This window comes from Bubalus bubalis, chromosome 2 (genome assembly GCF_019923935.1).
Source record: "Bubalus bubalis isolate 160015118507 breed Murrah chromosome 2, NDDB_SH_1, whole genome shotgun sequence".
Lineage (NCBI taxonomy): Eukaryota > Metazoa > Chordata > Mammalia > Artiodactyla > Bovidae > Bubalus > Bubalus bubalis.
Window position 1 is genome coordinate 137430096 of NC_059158.1, and position 18877 is coordinate 137448972.

The following is an 18877-nucleotide window of genomic DNA, read 5'->3' on the forward strand; positions in this document are numbered from 1 at the left end:
CCGTTTTATCAAGTATGAAGGTGTGAGGATTTGCCTTGTAATCAATATTGTTCAAAACAATGTATTTTAAAGTATGTTTACAAAAGTAAAAAGCATGTACTATATTTATAAAAGCTTTATAAATTGTGGATAGAGGGAGTATGCATAAAAATGGTAAGCCAGAGAAAAATTAATTGTGCAAAACAGTTACAGACTTCTGCTCTCACAGTATCTGAGCACAGTTTCAGATACTGTCAAAAGAATTTAAACTGTGAAACATGATTGTCCTTGGAGAGTGGAATTATTTGGAAGAGGTGTGGAGGAGTTAGAGGTGGAAGAATTTTTTTACTTTATATACATTGATATTGTCTTACTTTTTAAAGTATAGTACCATGTTGAAATTTTAAATTACCAAAATATACCTAATACAGTTCTATATCCGAAAATTTGTTCATGTTAGGAGTCATATAAATTTTGCAGCAAGCTAGGTAAATGATGCACCTTGATTGTTGGCAAGAAGAGCTGTAAAGTGATAAAATTGTGGTCAAGTCAGGGTAGGGACAAAGAGAAAGCTGGACATTAAGATAAATTCTTTCAAAAAGAGGTTTTATTTATATAAATTAAATTTTACTTTTGTAAGTATCAGTAGCTTTGATTAGTTATTTAGAATGATATCCTATCAAATGACTTCAGGCATCTCAGCTTTTAATATTACTTCTAACAGGAGGAGCAGAAAATGATGACACAGACATTTCAAGAACAAAACTTACTGCTGGATGCAGCCCATGCCAGTATCACAAGTGAGCTACAGACTGTTCAGAATGAGAAAACACAACTCCAAGTGCATCTGTAAGTAAATTGTAGGCAACTTTTGCATTTTTTGCTTTTGCACTTGTATTTCGTATCTTTAATGCAAAAGTTTTGATTCTGCATTTGCTGGGCCAGCCACAAAAATAAAGACACTGCTTTCACGGAACTAATTCTGTTAGAACATTTTGGTAATTGCTCTCAGGCAGGAGATACATTCTGTAAGAACATTTAGTCATAAAGAAGAGCTCTCATTTAGCTTTCATATCTCCTTGTTCTCTTCCTGCAGGGACCATTTAATCCTTGAGCATAACCAATGTATCCAGAAAGCACAAGAGGCTGAGAAGAGGGCAACAGTCCAGAAAGAGCTGCTAGAATCCACTATTGCAAGATTGCGAGGTGACCTGGAAGCATCAACGCAAGAGAAGAAGTCTCTGCTAGAGGAGAAAGACAGACTTCAGAAAGAGGTGGGTGGAGGCAGGTTTGTTACCTCCTGGTTGCGGGCGGTGGTCTTGTTTTAAAATTGTATTTTAAGTGCAAAAGACAAGAAAAGAAATACAACCCAGATGGAGTTTGTCTGAGTTACCCATGAAAGAAGTCTTTGGGTGGGTAATCTATGTCTTTTAGCCATGTGAGTAGTCTGTGCCAAATAGTACCCTTACATAGCGTTAGTGAAAGTTAACTAACCATTCACACATCCTCATGTTAGTTAAGGGGTCAGATTTTAAAAATCAATTTTCCCCAGTGGGAGTGGGACAGTATAGCAGAAACAGTGTAAGGGAAAACAGCTCTGTCTTCCTAGTTAGGAAGGAGCCAGCAGAGTCTGACATGCAGACGTGTCTTTCTAATTTCAGGGCTATTTGTGAAGTCTGCTCTGCCTCAGAGACTCCCTGAGTGGCCCCTTTTCTGAGAGGATGTACTATCTCTGCAGTGTAGGTATTAACTCACATGCAGGGTGTGTCTGCTATAGTAGAGCCTGTCAACTGTTTTTAAAAGACTGGTTTCCTTCCCCCCCCCCGCTTCTTGGGCAGGTTAATAAAACAGAGAAAGAAGTAGCAGAAGAAAAATGCAACTTGGAAAAAGAATTAGCTAAAAACAAGGTATTCCACGTTTTCTTTCTTTTTGAGTCATTATGTTTTATTTCCTTCTGTACTACTGCCTGCTGTATCAGCTTATCTTAATGAGGAGACAGGTTATATTGTTGAATAGCAAAATGTAGGGGGAGTAGAGAAGCTACGAAGCTGGATGCCCTCAGAGCACTTCAGTCACTTCAGCATAAGGCTGCTTCTGGGAAAGGTTTACTTGTTGAGCATCTTGGGTTTGCCAGTCAGTCATCACTGCCTCTGACCCTAGTGTTCACCAAGCAGTTTAGCTAGGAAGACTCCCAAGACTGAGCTCATGGGCCTGTGGGAAGCAGAGGGATGATTGCTGACAGTGCTTTTCTTAAAAAAATAAATAAAGCTAATTTAGGCTTATTAGTTCTTGCAGTTTTGTGAGATACCTCTTTCTAGGTTCTATTAAGGTAGAATGGCCAGAGAAATGAATACAATCCTTATCGAAATAGAGCAAAAAAAACAGACCAAACAACTTTAAAACATTCCTATTTGCATTTCAGAATTTAAGAGGGTAAGGATTATGTAGCATTGTCATCTGTAGTATATCTGGAGCACCAGGGACTATTAGGCCGCCCTACTCAATAAAACTAGCGACAGGTGTCAGATACAGTCATCAAGCCTTGACTGTTCGGCTTCTGGCTCAACTAAATAGTATTCATGTTATCTACCATATATGTGAACTTTTTAAAAAACTAATTTTTATTTATCTTTGGCCATGCTGGGTCTTCGTTGCTGTGCAGGCTTTTCTCAAGTTGTGGTTGAGTGGAGGCTACTCTCTAGCTGGCTGCACGGGCTTCCCATTGCAGTGGCTTCTCTTACTGCGGAGCACAGGCTCTGGGCACACAGGCTTCGGTAGGTGTGGTTCCCGAGCTCTACAGCACAGGTTCAGTAGTTGTGGAACACGGGCTTAGTTGCTCTGCAGTATGTGGGATCTTCACATATTGGAGACTGAACCTGTGTCTGCCACATTGGCAGGTGGATTCTTGACCACTGAGCCACCAGGGAAGACCCATCTATGTGAACTTTTAGTTTAAGAACTACAGAGATAAAAAAAAGCTAAATTCTGTACTGGAGCTCCAAGACAGTTCACCAAGCTGGCAATACCTTCTGTGGTTTACTCACTCATGTCCAGTGATTCGAAAACAGTCCACCCAAAAGATCTTTAAATAAAGCTGACTTCCAGTGGCTAGGATTTTGCTGGTGTCAATGTGGCTTCAATACGCTTTTTAAAATTTGGAAAATTGGTGGATACTATTAATTCATTAATACTTTTTGCTTTAGAATTCTAGTGAATATTTCATGGCTGTGATGAATGGCTATTTATGATTACAACATAGCATTATTATTTTGCTTGTCTGATTTCATTTGTCTTAATGTAGACTAAGTATATGTTCATGGGGCTGAAAGATATTATACTTGCTTGTTTGCTGTTGTTCAGCCAGCAAGTTGTGTCCAACTCTTCACAACTCCATGGACTGCAGCACACCAGGCTTCCCTGTCTCTCACCATCTCCTGGAGATTGCCCAAATTCATGTCCGTTGAATCGGTGTTGCCATCCAACCATCTCATCCTCTGTGGTCCTATTCTCCTTCTGCCTTCAATCTTTCCCAGTATTAGGGTATTTTCCAATGAATCAGCTGTTGGCATCAGGTGGCCAAAGTATTAGAGCTTCAGCATCAGTCCTTCCAAAGAATATTCAGGGTTGATTTCCTTTAAGATTGACTGGTTTGATCTCCTTGATGTCCAAAGGGACTCTTCAAGAGTCTTTTCCAGCACCATGGTTCAAGCCAGCTTTTTCACTCTCCTCCTTCACCCTAATCAAGAGGCTCATTAGTTTTCCTTCACTTTCTGTCATTAGAGTGGTATCATCCACATATCTGGGGTTGTTGATATTTCTCCCGGCAACCTTGATTCCCGCTTGTAATTCATCCAGCCTGTCATAACTTATATATGATGTGCTCCGTGTATAAGTTAAATAAACAGGGTGACAATAAATAGCTTTGTTGTATTTGTTTCTCAATCCTGAACAAGTCAGTTGTTCCATATAGGGTTCTAGCTATTGCTTCTTGGCCCAATTACAGGTTTCTCAGGAGACAGGTAAGAAGGTCTGGTATTTCCATCTCATTAAGAGTTTTCCACAATTTGTTATGATTCACACAGTCAAAGGCTTTAGCGTAGTCAGTGAAACAGAACTAGATGTTTTTCTGGAATTCCCTTGCTTTCTCGATGATTCAGCAGTTTGATCTCTGGTTCCTCTGCCTTTTCTAAGCCCAGCTTTAACACCTGGAAGTTCTCAGTTCCCATAATGCTGAAGTCTTGAATGATTTTGAGAATAACCTTACTAACAGGGGAGATGAGTGCAGTTGTCCAGTGGCGTGAACATTCTTTAGTGTTGCCCTTCTAGGGAATTAGGATGACAATTGACCTTTTGCAGTCCTATGGCCACTGCTGAATTTTCCAAATTTGCTGACATATTGAGTGCAGCATTTTCACAGCATCATCTTATAGGATTTGAAATAGCTCAACTGGAATTCCATCACCTCCTCTAGCTTTGTTTGCAGTGATACTTCCTAAGGCCCACTTGACTTTACATTCCAGGATGTCTGGCTCTAGGTGAGTGATCACACCATCATAGTTATCTGGATCATGAAGATGTTTTTTGTATAGTTCTTCTGTGTATTCTTGCCACTTCTTAATATCTTCTGCTTCTCTTAGGTCCATACCATTTCTGTCCTTTATCGTGCCCATCTTTGCATGAAATGTTCCCTTGGTGTCTCTGATTTTCTTGAAGAGATCTCTAGTTTTACCCATTCTGTTGTTTTCCTCTATTTCTTTGTATTGATCACTAAGAAAGGTTTTCTTATTTCTGTTTGCTATTCTTTGGAACTCTGCATTCAGATGGGTATATTTTTCCTTTTCTCCTTTGCCTTTGACTTCTCTTCTTTTCTCAGCTATTTGTAAGGTCTCCTCAGACAACCATTTTGCCTTTTTGCCTTTATTTTTCTTGGGGATGGTCTTGGGGATACTTTCTGTACAATATCACAAACCTCTCTCCATAATTCCTCAAGTACTCTGCCTATCAGATCTAATCCCTTAAATCTGTTTGTCACTTCCACTGTATAATCATAAGGGATCTGATTTAGGTCATACCTGAATGGTCTAGAGGTTTTCCCTACTTTCTTCAATTTAAGTCTGAATTTGGCAATAAGGAGTTCATGATCAGAATCACAGTCAGCTCCTGGTCTTGTTTTTGCTGACTGCATAGAACTTTTCCATTGTTGGCTGCAAATAATATAGTAAATCTGATTTCAGTATTGACCATCTGGTGATGTCCATGTGTAGAGTCTTCTCTTGTGTTGTTGGAAGAGGGTCTTTGCTATACCAGTCCATTCTCATGGCAAAACTCTATTAGCCTTTGCCCTCCTTCATTCTCTACTCCAGGGCCAAATTTGCCTGTTACTCCAGGTATCTCCTGGCTTCCTACTTTTGCATTCCAGTCCCCTGTGATGAAAATAACATCTTTTTTTGGTGTTAGTTTTAGACTGTGAAGAAGGCTGAGTGCCGAAGAATTGATACTTTTGAATTGTGGTGTTGGAGAAGACTCTTGAGAGTCCCTTGGACTGCAAGGAGATCCAACCAGTCCATTTTGAAGGAGATCGGCCCTGGGTATTCTTTGGAAGGAATGATGCTGAAGCTGAAACTTCAGTACTTTGGCCACCTCATGCGAAGAGTTGACTCATTGGAAAAAACTCTGATGCTGGGAGGGATTGGGGGCAGGAGGAGAAGGGGACGACAGAGGATGAGATGGCTGGATGCCATCACTGACTTGATGGATGTGAGTCTCAGTGAACTCCGGGAGTTGGTGATGGACAGGGAGGCCTGGCGTGCTGCAATTCCTGGGGTCACAAAGAGTCGGACACAACTGAGCGACTGATCTGATCTGATCTGATAGGTCTTCACAGAACCATTCAACTTCAGCTTCTCTGCATTAGTGCTTGGGGCATCAACTGGGATTACTGTGATATTGAATGGCTTTCCTTGGAAATGCACAGAGATCATTCTGTCATTTTTAAGATTGCACCCAAGTACTGCATTTTGGACTCTTTTCTTGACTATGAGAGCTACTCCATTTCTTCTAACAAATTCTTGTCCACAGTAGTAGATACAATGGTCTTTGAATTAAATTCACCATTCAGGTCCATTTTAGTTCACTGATTCCTAAAATGTTGATGTTCACTCTTGCCATCTCCTGTTTGACCACTTCCACTTTACCTTGATTTGTGGACCTAACATTCCAGGTTCCTATGCAATATTGTTCTTCACAGCATCAGAGTTTACTTCTATCACTCATCACATCCACAGCTGGGTGTTCTTTTCACTTTGTCTTCTTCTCTTCATTCTTTCTGGAGCTATTTTTCTCCAGTCGCATATTGGGCACCTACCAACCTGGGGAGTTCATCTTGCAGTGTCCCATCTTTTTCCCTTTTCATACTGTTCATGGGATTCTCAAGGCAAGAATACTGAAGTGGTTTGCCATTCCCTTCTGTAGTGGACCACATTTTGTCAGAACTCTCCAGCATGACCTGTCTGTCTTGGGTGGCCCTCCACCGCATGGTTCATAGTTTCTTTGAGTTAGACAAGGCTGTGATCCATGTGATCAGTTTGGTTCATTTCAGTTAAGTTTAGTTGCTCAGTTATGTCCGGCTCTTAGCAACCCCATGGACTGCAGCACGCCAGGCCTCCCTGTCCATCACCAACTCCCGGAGTCTACTCAAACACATGTCCATTGAGTCAGTGATGCCATCCAACCATCTCATCCTCTGTCATCCCCTTCTTCACCTGCCCTCGATCTTTCCCAGCATGAGGGTCTTTTCAAAGGAGTCAGCTCTTCGCATCAGGTGGCCAAAGTATTGGAGTTTCAGCTTCAGCATCAGTCCCTCCAATGAACACCCAGGACTGATCTCCTTTAGGATGGACTGGTTGGATCTCCTTGCAGTCCAAGGAACTCTCAAGAGTCTTCTCCAACACCACAGTTCAAAAGTATCAATTCTTTGGTGCTCAGCTTTCTTTACAGTCCATCTCTCACATCCATATATGATTATTGAAAAAACCATAGCCATGACTAGAAGGCCCTTGTGGGCAAAGTAATGTCTCTGCTTTTTAATATGCTGCGTAGGTTGGTAATAACTTTCCTTCCAAGGAGTAAGCATCTTTTTAATTTCATGGCTGCAGTCACCATCTACAGTGATTTTGGAGCCCAGAAAAATAAAGTCTGTCACTGTTTTCATTGCTTCGCCATCTATTTGCCATGAAGTGATGGGGCTGGATGCCATGATCTTAGTTTACTGAATGTTGAGCTGTAAGCCAACTTTTTCACTCTCCTTTTTCACTTGCATCAAGAGGTTCTTTAGTTCTTCTTCACTTTTTGCCATAAGGGTGGTGTCATCTGCATATCTGAGGTTATTGATATTTCTCCTGACAATCTTGATTCCAGCTTGTGCTTCATCCAGCCCAGCGATTCTCATGATGTACTCTGCATATAAGTTAAGTAAGCAGGGTGATAATATACAGCTTTGACGTACTTCTTTTCCTATTTGGAACCAGTCTGTTGTTCCATGTCCAGTTCTAACTGTTGCTTCCTGACCTGCATACAGATTTCTCAAGAGGCATGTCAGGTGGTTTGATATATTCCCATCTCTTGAAGAATTTTCCAGTTTGTTGTAATCCACACAGTCAAAGGCATTGGCATAGGCAAGAAAGCAGAAATAGATGTTTTTCTGGAACTCTCTTGCTTTTTTGATGATCCAATGGATGTTGACAATTTGATCTCTGGTTCCTCTGCCTTTTCTAAAACCAGCTTGAACATCTCGAAGTTCATAGTCCACGTATTGCTGAAGCCTGGCTTGGAGAATTTTGAGCATTACTTTGCTAGCGTGTGAGATGAGTGCAATTGTGCTGTAGTTTGAGCATTCTTTGGCATTGCCTTTCTTTGGGATTGGAATGAAAACTGACCTTTTCCAGTCCTGTGGCCACTGCTGAGTTTTCCAAAGTTGCTGGCATATTGAGTGCAGCCCTTTCACAGCATCATCTTGTAGGATTTGAAATAGCTCAACTGGAATTCCATCACCTCCACTTGCTTTGTTCATGGTGATGCTTCCTAAGACCCACTTGACTTTGCATTCCAGGATTTCTGGCTCTAGCTGAGGGATCACACCATCGTGATTATCTGGGTCATGAAGATGTTTTTTGTATAGTTCTTCTGTGTATTCTTGCCACCTCTTCTTAATGTCTTCTGCTTCTGTTAGGTCCATACCATTTCTGTCCTTTATTGAGCCCATGTTTGCATGAAATGTTCCCTTGGTATCTCTAATTTTCTTGAAGAGATCTCTAGTGTTTCCTTTTCTATTATTTTCTTCTATTTCTTTGTACTGATCACTGAGGAAGACTTTCTTATCTCCCCTTGCTATTCTTTGGAACTCTGCATTCAAATGGTATATCTTTACTCCTTTGCTTTTCACTTCTCTTCTTTTCTCGGCTTTTTATATGGCCTCCTCAGACAGCCATTTTGCTTTTTTGCATTTCTTTTTCTTGGGGATGGTCTTGCTCCCTGTCTACTGTATAATGTCACGAATCTCTGTCCATAGTTGATCAGGCACTCTGTCTATCAGATCTAGTCCCTTAAATCTGTTTCTTACTTCCACTGTATAATCATAAGGGATTTGATTTAGGTCATATCTGAATGATCTAGTGGTTTTTCCCACTTCCTTCAATTTAAGTTCCATTAGTTTTCTGTGATTGTGGTTTTCATTCTATCTGCCCTCTGATGAATAAGGGTAAGAGGCTTGTGGAAGCTTCTGGATGGGAGAATCTTTAATCCAATTTTTTGTTGATGGATGTGGCTGTGTTCCCTCCCTGTTATTTGCCCTCAGGCAAAACTGGACCAGTGCCTCCACCAGAGACTCCTGGACCCTCACTGGCAAGTCTGGTTCAGTCTCCCACTGGCCACCAAAGTCAAATTTCCCGGGGGTTCTCAGTCCCTTTGCCGGATCCCCAGGTTGGGAAATCTGCTGTGGGTCCTAGAACTTTCTTACAGTACAAGAATTTCCTTGGTATAATTGTTCTACATTTTGTGGGTCATCTGCTCAGCGGTTCTGTGGTGGAGCTAATGGCGACCTCCTCCAAAAGGGCTTATGCTACATGCTGCATTATACCAAATCCTCCTCAGACAACCACTTTGCCTTTTTGCATTTTTTTTCTTTGGGATGGTTTTGTTTGCTGCTTCCTGTACAATATTTCAGACCTCTGTCCATAGTTCTTCAGGTACTCCGTTTACTAGATCTAATCCTTTGAATGTATTCATCACCTCTACTGTATATTCATAAGAGATTTAAGTCATTCCTGGCTGGTCTAGTGGTTTTCCCTGCTTTCTTTAGTTTAAGCCTGAATTTTGCAATGAGGAGCTGATCATCAGAGCCACAGTCAGCTCCAGGTCTTCTTTTTGCACACTGTATACAACTTCAACTCCATCTTTGGCTACAAAGAATGTAATCAATCTGATTTTGGTATTGACTATTTGATAATGTCCATGTGTAAAGTGGTCTCTTGTTGAAAAAGGGTGCTTGCTATGGCCAGTACATTCTCTTGGCAGAATACTGTTAACTTTTGCCCTGCTTCCTTTTGTACTCCAAGGCCAAACTTGCCTGTTACTCCAGGTATATCTTGACTTCTTTTATATTCCAGTCCCCATGATGAATCCCAGAGAAAGGCAATGCCAAAGAATGCTCAAACTACAGCACAGTTGCACTCATCTCACACACTAGCAAAGTAATGTTCAAAATTCTCCAAGCCTGGCTTTAACAGTACATAAACCATGAACTTCCAGATGTTCAAGCTGGATTTAGAAAAGGCAGAGGCACCAGAGATCAGAGTGCCAACATCAGTTGGATCATCAAAAAAGCAAGAGAGTTCCAGAAAAACATCTACTTCTGCTTTACTAACTACGCCAATGCCTTTGACTGTGTGGATCACAACAAACTGTGGAAAATTCTTCAAGAAATGGGAATACCAGACCATCTGATCTGCCTCCTGAGAAATCTGTGTGAAGGTCAAGAAGCAACAGTTAGTACTAAACATGGAACAACAGACTGGTTCCAAATCAGGAAAGGAATACTTCAAGGCTGTATGTTGTCACCCTGCTTATATAACTTACATGCAGAGTGCATCATGCAAAATGCTAGGCTAGATGAAGCACAAGCTGGAATCAAGATTTCCAGTAGAAATATCAATAACTTCAGATATGCAGATGACACCACCCTTATGGCAGAAAGCAAGAACTAAAGAGCCTTTTGATGAAAGTGAAAGAGGAGAGTGAAAATGTGGACTTAAAATTCAACATTAAGAAAACTAAGATCATGGCATCTGGTGCCATCACTTCATTGCAAAATATATGAGGAAAAAATGGAAACAGTGAGAACTTTATTTTGGGGGGCTCCAAAATCACTGCAGATGGTGACTGCAGCCATGAAATTAAAAGACAGTTGCTCCTTGGAAGAAAAGCTATGACCAACCTACGCAGCGTATTAAAAAGCAAGGACATTACTTTGCTAACAAAGGTCCGTCTAGTCAAGGCTATGGTTTTTCCAGTAGTCTTGTATGGATGTGAGAGATGGACTGTAAAGAAAGCTGAGTGCCAAATTATTGATGTTTTTGAACTGTGGTGTTGGAGAAGACTCTTGAGAGTCTCTTGGACTGCAAGGAGATCCACCCAGTCCATCCTGAAGGAAATCAGTCCTGAATATTCACTGGAAGGACTGATGTTGAAGCTGAAACTCCAATACTTTGGCCACCTGATGCGAAGAGCTGACTCGTTTGAAAAGACCCTGATCCTGGGAAAGATTGAAGGTGGGAGGAGAAGGGGATGACAGAGGATGAGATGGTTGGATGGCATCACCGACTCAATGGACATGAGTTTGTGTAAACTCTGGGAGTTGGTGATGGGCATGGAGGCCTGGTGTGCTACAGTCCATGGGGTCACAAAGAGTCAGACACGACTGAGCAACTGAACTAAACTGATATTCTTCACAGTGGCTATACCAATTTACATCACTACCAGTAGTGTAGGAGGGTCCCCTTTCCTCCACACTCTCTCCAGCCTTTATTGTTTGTAGACTTTGATGGTGGTCATTCTGACTGGTATGAGATGATATCTCGTTTTTGGTTTGCATTTCTCTAATTATTAGCCATGTTGAGCATTTTTTCATGTGCCCTTTAGCCATCTGAATGTGTTCTTTGAAGAAATGTCTGTTTAGGTTTTCTGCCCATTTTTGATTAGATTGTTCTTATGATATTGAGCCATGTGAGCTATTTGTAAATTTTGAGGACTAATCCCTTGTTAGTTGCATTGTTTGCAAATATTTTCTCCCATTCTCTGAGTTCTTTTCTTTCTGTTTATGGTTTCCTTTGCTATGCAAAAGTTCTTGAGTTTAATTAGGTCCCATTTGTCTATTTTTGTTTTTTTAATTTATTTTCATTGGAGGATAATTAGCTTCGATTACTCTAGACTTCCTTGGTGGCTCAGACAGTAAAGTGTCTGCCTACAATGTGCAAGACCTGGGATCAAACCCTGGGTCCAGAAGATCTCCTGGAGAAGGAAACGGCAACCCACTCCAGTATTCTTGCCTGGAAAATCCCATGGACGGAGGAGCCTGGTAGGCTACAGTCCATGGGGTCACAGAGAGTCGGACATGACTGAGCAACTTCATTTTCACTTTTCACTTTCATGCTATAAGATGGATTGAAAAAGGTATTACTGCTATTTATGTCAAATAGTATTCTGCCTTTGTTTTTCTCTAAGAGTTTTCCAGTATCTGATCTTATATTTAGGTCTTTAACTCACTTCAAGTTAATTTTTGTATATGATGTTAGGTTATTGATATGAGATATTTTTCCTTTTTTAAATATGTTTGTACAGCTAAAGATATCCCTCTAAGCACCACTTTAACTGCATACCATACATTTTGTTTATAATGTTTTCATTTTCATTTATCTCAAAATATTCTTTAATTTCCTTTGTAATTTTCTCATTCCCAGTTGATTATTTAGAAATATGTTGTTGAAATTCCCATATGTGTGAATTTCCCAAATTTCCTTCTTTTATTGATTTAATTTTATTTCATTATGATTGAAAAACATACTTTGTGTAATTTCAGTCCTTTCAAATTTATTGAGCTTTTTTATAGTTGTAACATGTTGGTATATCATAGAGAATGCATTATACACACTTGGGGAAAATGTGTATTCTGTTTTCTGGAGGAGTTCTAAAGATGTGTTAGGTTCAGTTGCTTTATAGTGTTGAAGTCATCAATTGTTTTTTCATTGATCTTCTAACTGTTCTATTATTGAAGTCTTTGTTACTGTTGAATTGTTGTTTCTCCTTTCAGTTCTGTCAATTTTTGCTTTATTGTTTTTGCTTCATTGGGGCTCTGTTAGACGTATGTTAATTAGAAATGTTATCTTCTTAATGGATTGGTCCCTTTTTAAATGTATAATGTCCTTTACCGCACAGATTTTTGTTTTAACATCTACTTTGTCTAATGTTGGTATAGCCACACCATTTCTTTTCAGGTTACTATTTACATTGTATATCTTTTTCCATCCTTTTATTTCCAACCCATTTGTGGCTTTGAATCTAAATTGTGTCTCTTACGAACAGCACATAGTTGTTTTTTTTTTAAAAATTAATTCTGCCTAGCAGTGTTTTGTAGTTGGAGTGTTTAATCCATTTATATTTAACATAATTACCCATAAGGTAGGATTTACATCTGCCACTTTACTATTTTTTAATGTTTTATATGCTTTATTGTTCCTCTGTTTCTCCATTACTGCCTTCCTTTGTATTAAATACATATTTTTTGTGAACTGTTTTAATTCCCTTAATCTTTTCTTTTACTGTGTATTTTTGATTTATAGGTAACAGAGTTAAAAGCAAAAATAGCTGTTTGTTGTACTTACATGTTGCTACATTTGCTGGTACCCTTTATTTCTTTGTGTAGATTCCAGTTATCATCTAATGCTCTTTTATTTCATCTTGAAGAGCACACCTTAATATTTCTTGTAGGGTGATTTTTATAGGCTCACTGTCCAGACCCCATTAAAGAATGGACACTGGTAAATTACCCCACGCAATTTAAATTGAGATAGAATTGAAATCTTAGCAATATTGAACCTTCTCATACAGGAACACAATGTATCTCTCCATTTTATTTAGGTTTTTGACTTGTCAGTATTCTAAGTCAAAAACCTAAATAAAATGGAGAGATATATTGTGTTCCTGTATGAGAAGATTCAATATTGCTAAGATTTCAATTCTGTATTCTGTCAGTATTCTGTAATTTTCAGCATGTCAAATATTGAATTTTTTTTTTTTTTTTAGATTTTTACCTAAAAATTTCATGGATTTTGATAATGTTATAAATGGAACTTTTAAGGAATAGAAATTTTCCAATTTCTTTTCTAATATATAGAAATGCAATTGATTTGACCTTCTGACCTTCAACCTTACTAAAACTCTTATTCAGGTATCTTTTTTGTAGATTTTTTTGGAATATAGAAAATCATGTCTATTGTAAGTAGAGACAGTTTTATTTCTCCCCAGTTTCTATGCCTTTTATTACTTTTTCTTACCTAATTGCACCAACTAAGCCCTCCTGTTTGATGTTGAATAGAAATGGCAAGAGCAAATATCCTTACCTTTTTCCTAGTCTTAGGGGAAAACATTCAGTCTTCCACCAATATTGGTATTAGTTGTAGGTTTTTTATAGATATACTTAATCAGGTAGAGTTGATTCCCTTTTGTTTCTGGGTTACTAGGTTTTTATCATAAATTCATATGAATTTTGTGAAATGCTTTTATCTGTTAAGATGGTTATATGATTTTTCTTCTACAGTCTATTGGTGTGAATTATACTAATTAATTTTGAATGTTGAACATACTTTGTATTACCAGGATAAACTTCACTTAGTCCTGATCTGTAATCCTTTTATGTATTGCTGGATTCATTTTGCTAATATTTTTTGGAGGATTTATTTCTACATGTGTATCTGTATGCTTGAGTTAATATTTAAATAAGTACCAAGCACCCGAAGGACTTCTGGTAAATGCACGCTATGCAGTTGGTTATAACCCACCTGCTAAAGACAGCTAGAAAAGCAGAGGAACGTGTTCATAAGATACCATTTATTTTATGGTTAAAAATGTCATTTTAAAAACAAGATAGTATTTTTGGATCTGCATAGATTTCTTTTCTCCCTTTGTTTTTCAAAGGTAGACATAAATGCATTAACCCGCAACGTGCAGACTCTAGAGGAAAAGAATAAACAACTGACAGATAAGATTGCTTCCCTAGAACTTGAGCAAGCATCTTCTGATTACCATTGGGTGGGTATAAAAAGGTCAGTCTAAAGTAGGAATTAATGACTAAAGAGTTTTGTACAAATCAGAAATTAGGAGATGGGTTTCTTCATTTGTTTGTATTTTGATAATTATCACAAGTCCTGAATAACTAAGCAGGCCAAGTATGTCAGAGAGCCCTACAGTATTCAGGCAATAGAAGATTTAAGAGAATGAGAATTGAAAGCACCTGTTAAACATCTGCCTACACAGATGATCTGTAATGATGAAAAGTACCAGTATTTCTGACATTTTAAAATACTTTCTTTTCCATAAATTGTGAGAAAGAAACTTGTGTTTTTTTTCCCCTGACAGTTCTATCTGTTGGGAAATCAGTAGTAAGTTAGATTTCTTAAAGCTGTTCGACAAGGTCATTGCCTTACAAATAAATGAAAAAGGAAGTGCAAGTGAAGTCGCTCAGTTGTGTTTGACTCTTTGTGACCCCATGGACTGTAGCCCACCAGGTTCCTCCATCCTTTGGACTCTCCAGGCAAGAATACTCGAGTGGGTTGCCACTTCCTTCTCCAGGGGATCTTCCCTACCCAGGGATTGAACCCAGGTCTCTCACATTGCAGGCAGACCTTTACCATCTGAGCTACCAAGGAAGTCATTACAAATAAACATTTAAGTCTTACAGCATCTCCAGGTGAAGGAGACTTAAAGAGATTGTTCTGTTACACAGCTGGTAAGTTTTCTGTGTGCTTTTGAATACTTCAGTTCAGTTCAGTCGCTCAGTTGTGTTCGACTCTTTGCAACCCCATGAATCGCAGCACACCAGGCCTCCCTGTCCATCACCAACTCCCGGAGTTCACCCAAACTCACGTGCATCATGTTGGTGATGCCATCCAGCCATCTCATCCTCTGTCGTCTCCTTCTCCTCCTGCCCCCAATCCCTCCCAGCATCAGGGTCTTTTCCATCTTTTCCAATGAGTCAACTCTTCACATGAGGTGGCCAAAGTATTGGAGTTTCAGCCTCAGCATCAGTCCTTCCAGTGAACACGCAGGACTGGTCTCCTTTAGGATGGACTAGTTGGATCTCCTTGCAGTCCAAAGAATTATCTATTTCTTCTATAGTATGGAATTCAGCTTTCAGAATTCCAAAGAAGGTGTGAAGTCTGTCTTAATCTGAGCTAAATTCTTTCAAGCTCTGTCATAAGCTGCTCATTACTTCAACTATGAAAAATTACAGAAACTAAATCTAAATCCTGTTAGTTTTCATGTCCCTGGAGCCAGACTATTTGTGTTTCAATTTTGGCTGTGACCTTAGGTGTGATCCTTAACCTTTCTGAACCTGAGTTTCTTAATCTGTCAGAATGGGGATAATACTATTATTAGGTGGTTGTTGAGATTAAGTAAGTTAATATATGTAAAGCATGTAGCACTTTGCTAACATTTATTGAATTCTTAGTATCTCAACTATCCCTAGAAAAAGCCTATTAAGTTCCTTTCGGAGCAACAGGGTGCATTAGCTCTAAATCCTGGTACTATCTCAGGCCAGCCCTCCCTCCCTCAAAATTAAAGATTCATCGTTGTCCTTTGCTAGTTGGCCAGACCTCAGCTGGGCTTATCTACCCACCAGGTTTGTGTCTCTCTCAGTGTCCATGGTTCTTCCATGCCTGTGCTGCCAGGGAGCAGACCTGTGGCCTTATCCTTTTAGTGACTTTGACAGATCTTGCAGGTAACTTGGTCAGTGTTGATTCTTACCTGCTTACCACCTCTTGATTAAGGTCTCGCAGTAATTACCCATACCTCAATTCCAGCTTACATGTCTCTGCATAGAATCTTCTCTAACCAGGCCTTGTTGCAGTTGGCTGTAATGAGTCTTGAGGAAAGAGGTAGAGATTTTTACAACTTTTTTTTTTTAATCAGCAATATCATTAAACCTATTGCCATTCATTGCTGGCAGTATATTTTTGTTCTTTAAAAATTAACACTTAATCCTCAATAAAAACTACCCTCTAGCATAGCCTCTTATTTGTAGAAATGTGCATATGAGTTTGTGTCTTATATGCCACACCATAATTTAAATTCAGACCCAGTTTTAACCCATGGCTTCATTTACTGTGTGACCTGGACAGGTTCTTAACCTCTGTGGCCCTCAGTGCCAAGGGGATCTTCCCTGTGGAACTCCCCTGAGGGTTCCCACAGCCTACTGTGCATACTCGTTAAAACAGTTACTGTTACTTCATAAACTAGAAATTGACCTGTTTCATGCCTCTGCTTTCATGCCCTTATAATGTAAGAATAGTTAACTTATTTCTGTACTCCCTTGCCTAGCATAGTGCCCATACATAATAGGTGTTTAAGTAACCTTGGTTGGGTAGAACACAAAGAGGGTCATGTGTATCATGCCAGGCTGTGAGACTCAAATGTGATATTGTGAGTAAAGTGCCAGTCACAGGGCACATACAGTATCCTTTTATAAATATCATGCTCGTTTTTTTCCCTCACACTTCCTTATGTTAGGTTTATGTTTGCCATTTCAGCCTTTAGTGACAGTGTAATTTTTAAAAATTTTTATTGAAGTATAATTGATTTATAATGTTAATTTTTGCCATACAGTAAAGTGATTCAGTTTTATATGTATTCTTTTTCATATTCTTTTCCAAATTACGGTTTATGACAGAATATTGAATATAGTTCCCTGTGCTATACAGTAGGACCTTGTTGTTTATCCATCCTGTATATAATAGTGTGCCTCAGCTAACCCCAAACTCCCACTCCATCCCTCACACTCTCCCTACTCCCCTTTGACAACCACAAGTCAGTTCCTGTGAATGATGGTGTAATTTAAGTCCATTACCACAGCCCATCATGAAGGGAACCACAGTGAGAAAAGATCCAAATGTGGGAAGTTTACTGTTTCTGGGTTCAAATTAAATGACTAGTCTCCCTACTTTTTGTTGGTATTTTAAACATACATTTTCAGATGATAGCACCAGAAAGAAATAGACTTATTTCCATATACAACTAGGATTTTAATGACTTGAAATTAAACAATGTATTAAATATATTAGTTCTTAAAACTCAGGTGACAGTTAGTGTACACTTGTAAGGGTGACAGAATTGGTTCCATCTGCATGGGCCCTTGTCAAACTGGTTGTTAATAGAATAAAATTCTTACTTACCCATCTGCATATAAAATAGCTTTGTTGTTGTTGTTCAGTCACTAAGTCACATCTGTTTGTGACCCCATGAACTGCAGCACACCAGGCTTCCCTGTCCTTCAGTGTCTCGCAAGAGTTTGCTCAACCTCATATCCACTGAGTTGTTGATGCCATCCAACTATCCCATTCTCTGTCACCCCCTTCCCCTCCTGCCCTCAGTCTTTCCCAGTATCAGGGTCTTTTCCAATGAGTCGGCTCTTCACATCAGGTGGCCAAAGTATTGGAGCTTTGGCTTCAGAATCAGTCCTTCCAATGAGTATTCAGGGCTGATTTCCCTTAGAATTGACTGGTTTGATCTTCTTGCTGCCCAAGGTACGCTCAAGAGTCTTCTCCAGCACCACAGTTCAAAGGCATCACTTCTTTGGCATTCAGCCTTTTTTTATTGTCCAGCTCTCACATCCATACATGACTATTGGAAAAACCACAGCTGTAACTTTACAGACCTTTGTCGGCCAAGTGATTGCTCTTCTTTTTAATATGCTGTCTAGGTTGGTCATAGCTTTTCTTCCAAGGAACAAGTGTCTTTTAATTTCATGGCTGCAGTCACCATCTGCAGTGATTTTGGAGCTCAAGGAAATAAAGTCAGTCACTGTTTTCATTGTTTCCCCATCTATTTGCCATGAAGTGAGGAGACCAGATACCATGATCTTAGTTTTCTGAATGTTGAGTTTTAAGCCAACTTGTTCACTCTCCTCTTTCACTTTCATCAAGTGGCTGTTTAGTTCCTCTTTGCTTTCTGCAGAGGGTGGTGTTATCTGCGTATCTGAGGTTATTGATATTTCTCCTGGCAGTCTTGATTCCAGCTTGTGCTTCATCCAGCCTGGCATTTAGCATGATGTACTCTGCATATAAGTTAAATAAGCAGGGTGACAATATGCAGCCTTGACATAATCCTTTCCCAATTTTGAACCAGTCTGTTGTTCGTGTCCAGTTCTAACTGTTGCTTCTTGACCTGCATGTAGGTTTCTTAGGAGACAGGTGAGTTGTTCTGCTATTCTCATCTCTTTAAGAATTTTCCACAGTTTTTTGTGATCCATACAGTTAAAGGCTTTAGCATAGTCAATGAAGTAGAAGTAGATGTTTTTCTGGAATTCTCTTGCTTTTTCTGTGATCTAATGAATATTAGCAATTCATTCTGGTTCCTTGTATATTGCTAAGATTATTTAAACAAAAGATAGTTTGAGTTCAGTTCACTTCAGTCGCTCAGTCGTGTCCGACTCTTTGCGACCCCATGAATCGCAGCACGCCAGGCCTCCCTGTCCATCACCAACTCCCGGAGTTCACTCAGACTCACGTCCATCGAGTCGGTGATGCCATCCAGCCATCTCATCCTCTGTCGTCCCCTTTTCCTCCTGCCCTCA

The 18877-nt window shown here is 39.5% G+C and overlaps 1 protein-coding gene across 9 annotated transcripts in view; it reads left to right on the forward strand.

The window, feature by feature from the left end:
- Positions 1 to 18877, forward strand: part of CCDC150 (coiled-coil domain containing 150) — a 97661-nt gene that overhangs the window by 34051 nt on the left and 44733 nt on the right. For 8 of the 9 annotated variants that reach the window (XM_025277900.3, XM_025277913.3, XM_006078138.4 and 5 more), the window contains 4 exons: positions 704 to 828; positions 1076 to 1253; positions 1818 to 1886; positions 14224 to 14337. In XM_025277900.3, coding sequence (XP_025133685.1) covers positions 704 to 828; positions 1076 to 1253; positions 1818 to 1886; positions 14224 to 14337 — 486 coding nt within the window. The remainder of the gene's footprint in view (positions 1 to 703; positions 829 to 1075; positions 1254 to 1817; positions 1887 to 14223; positions 14338 to 18877) is intronic. The other variant, XM_025277905.3, reaches the window with a different exon arrangement.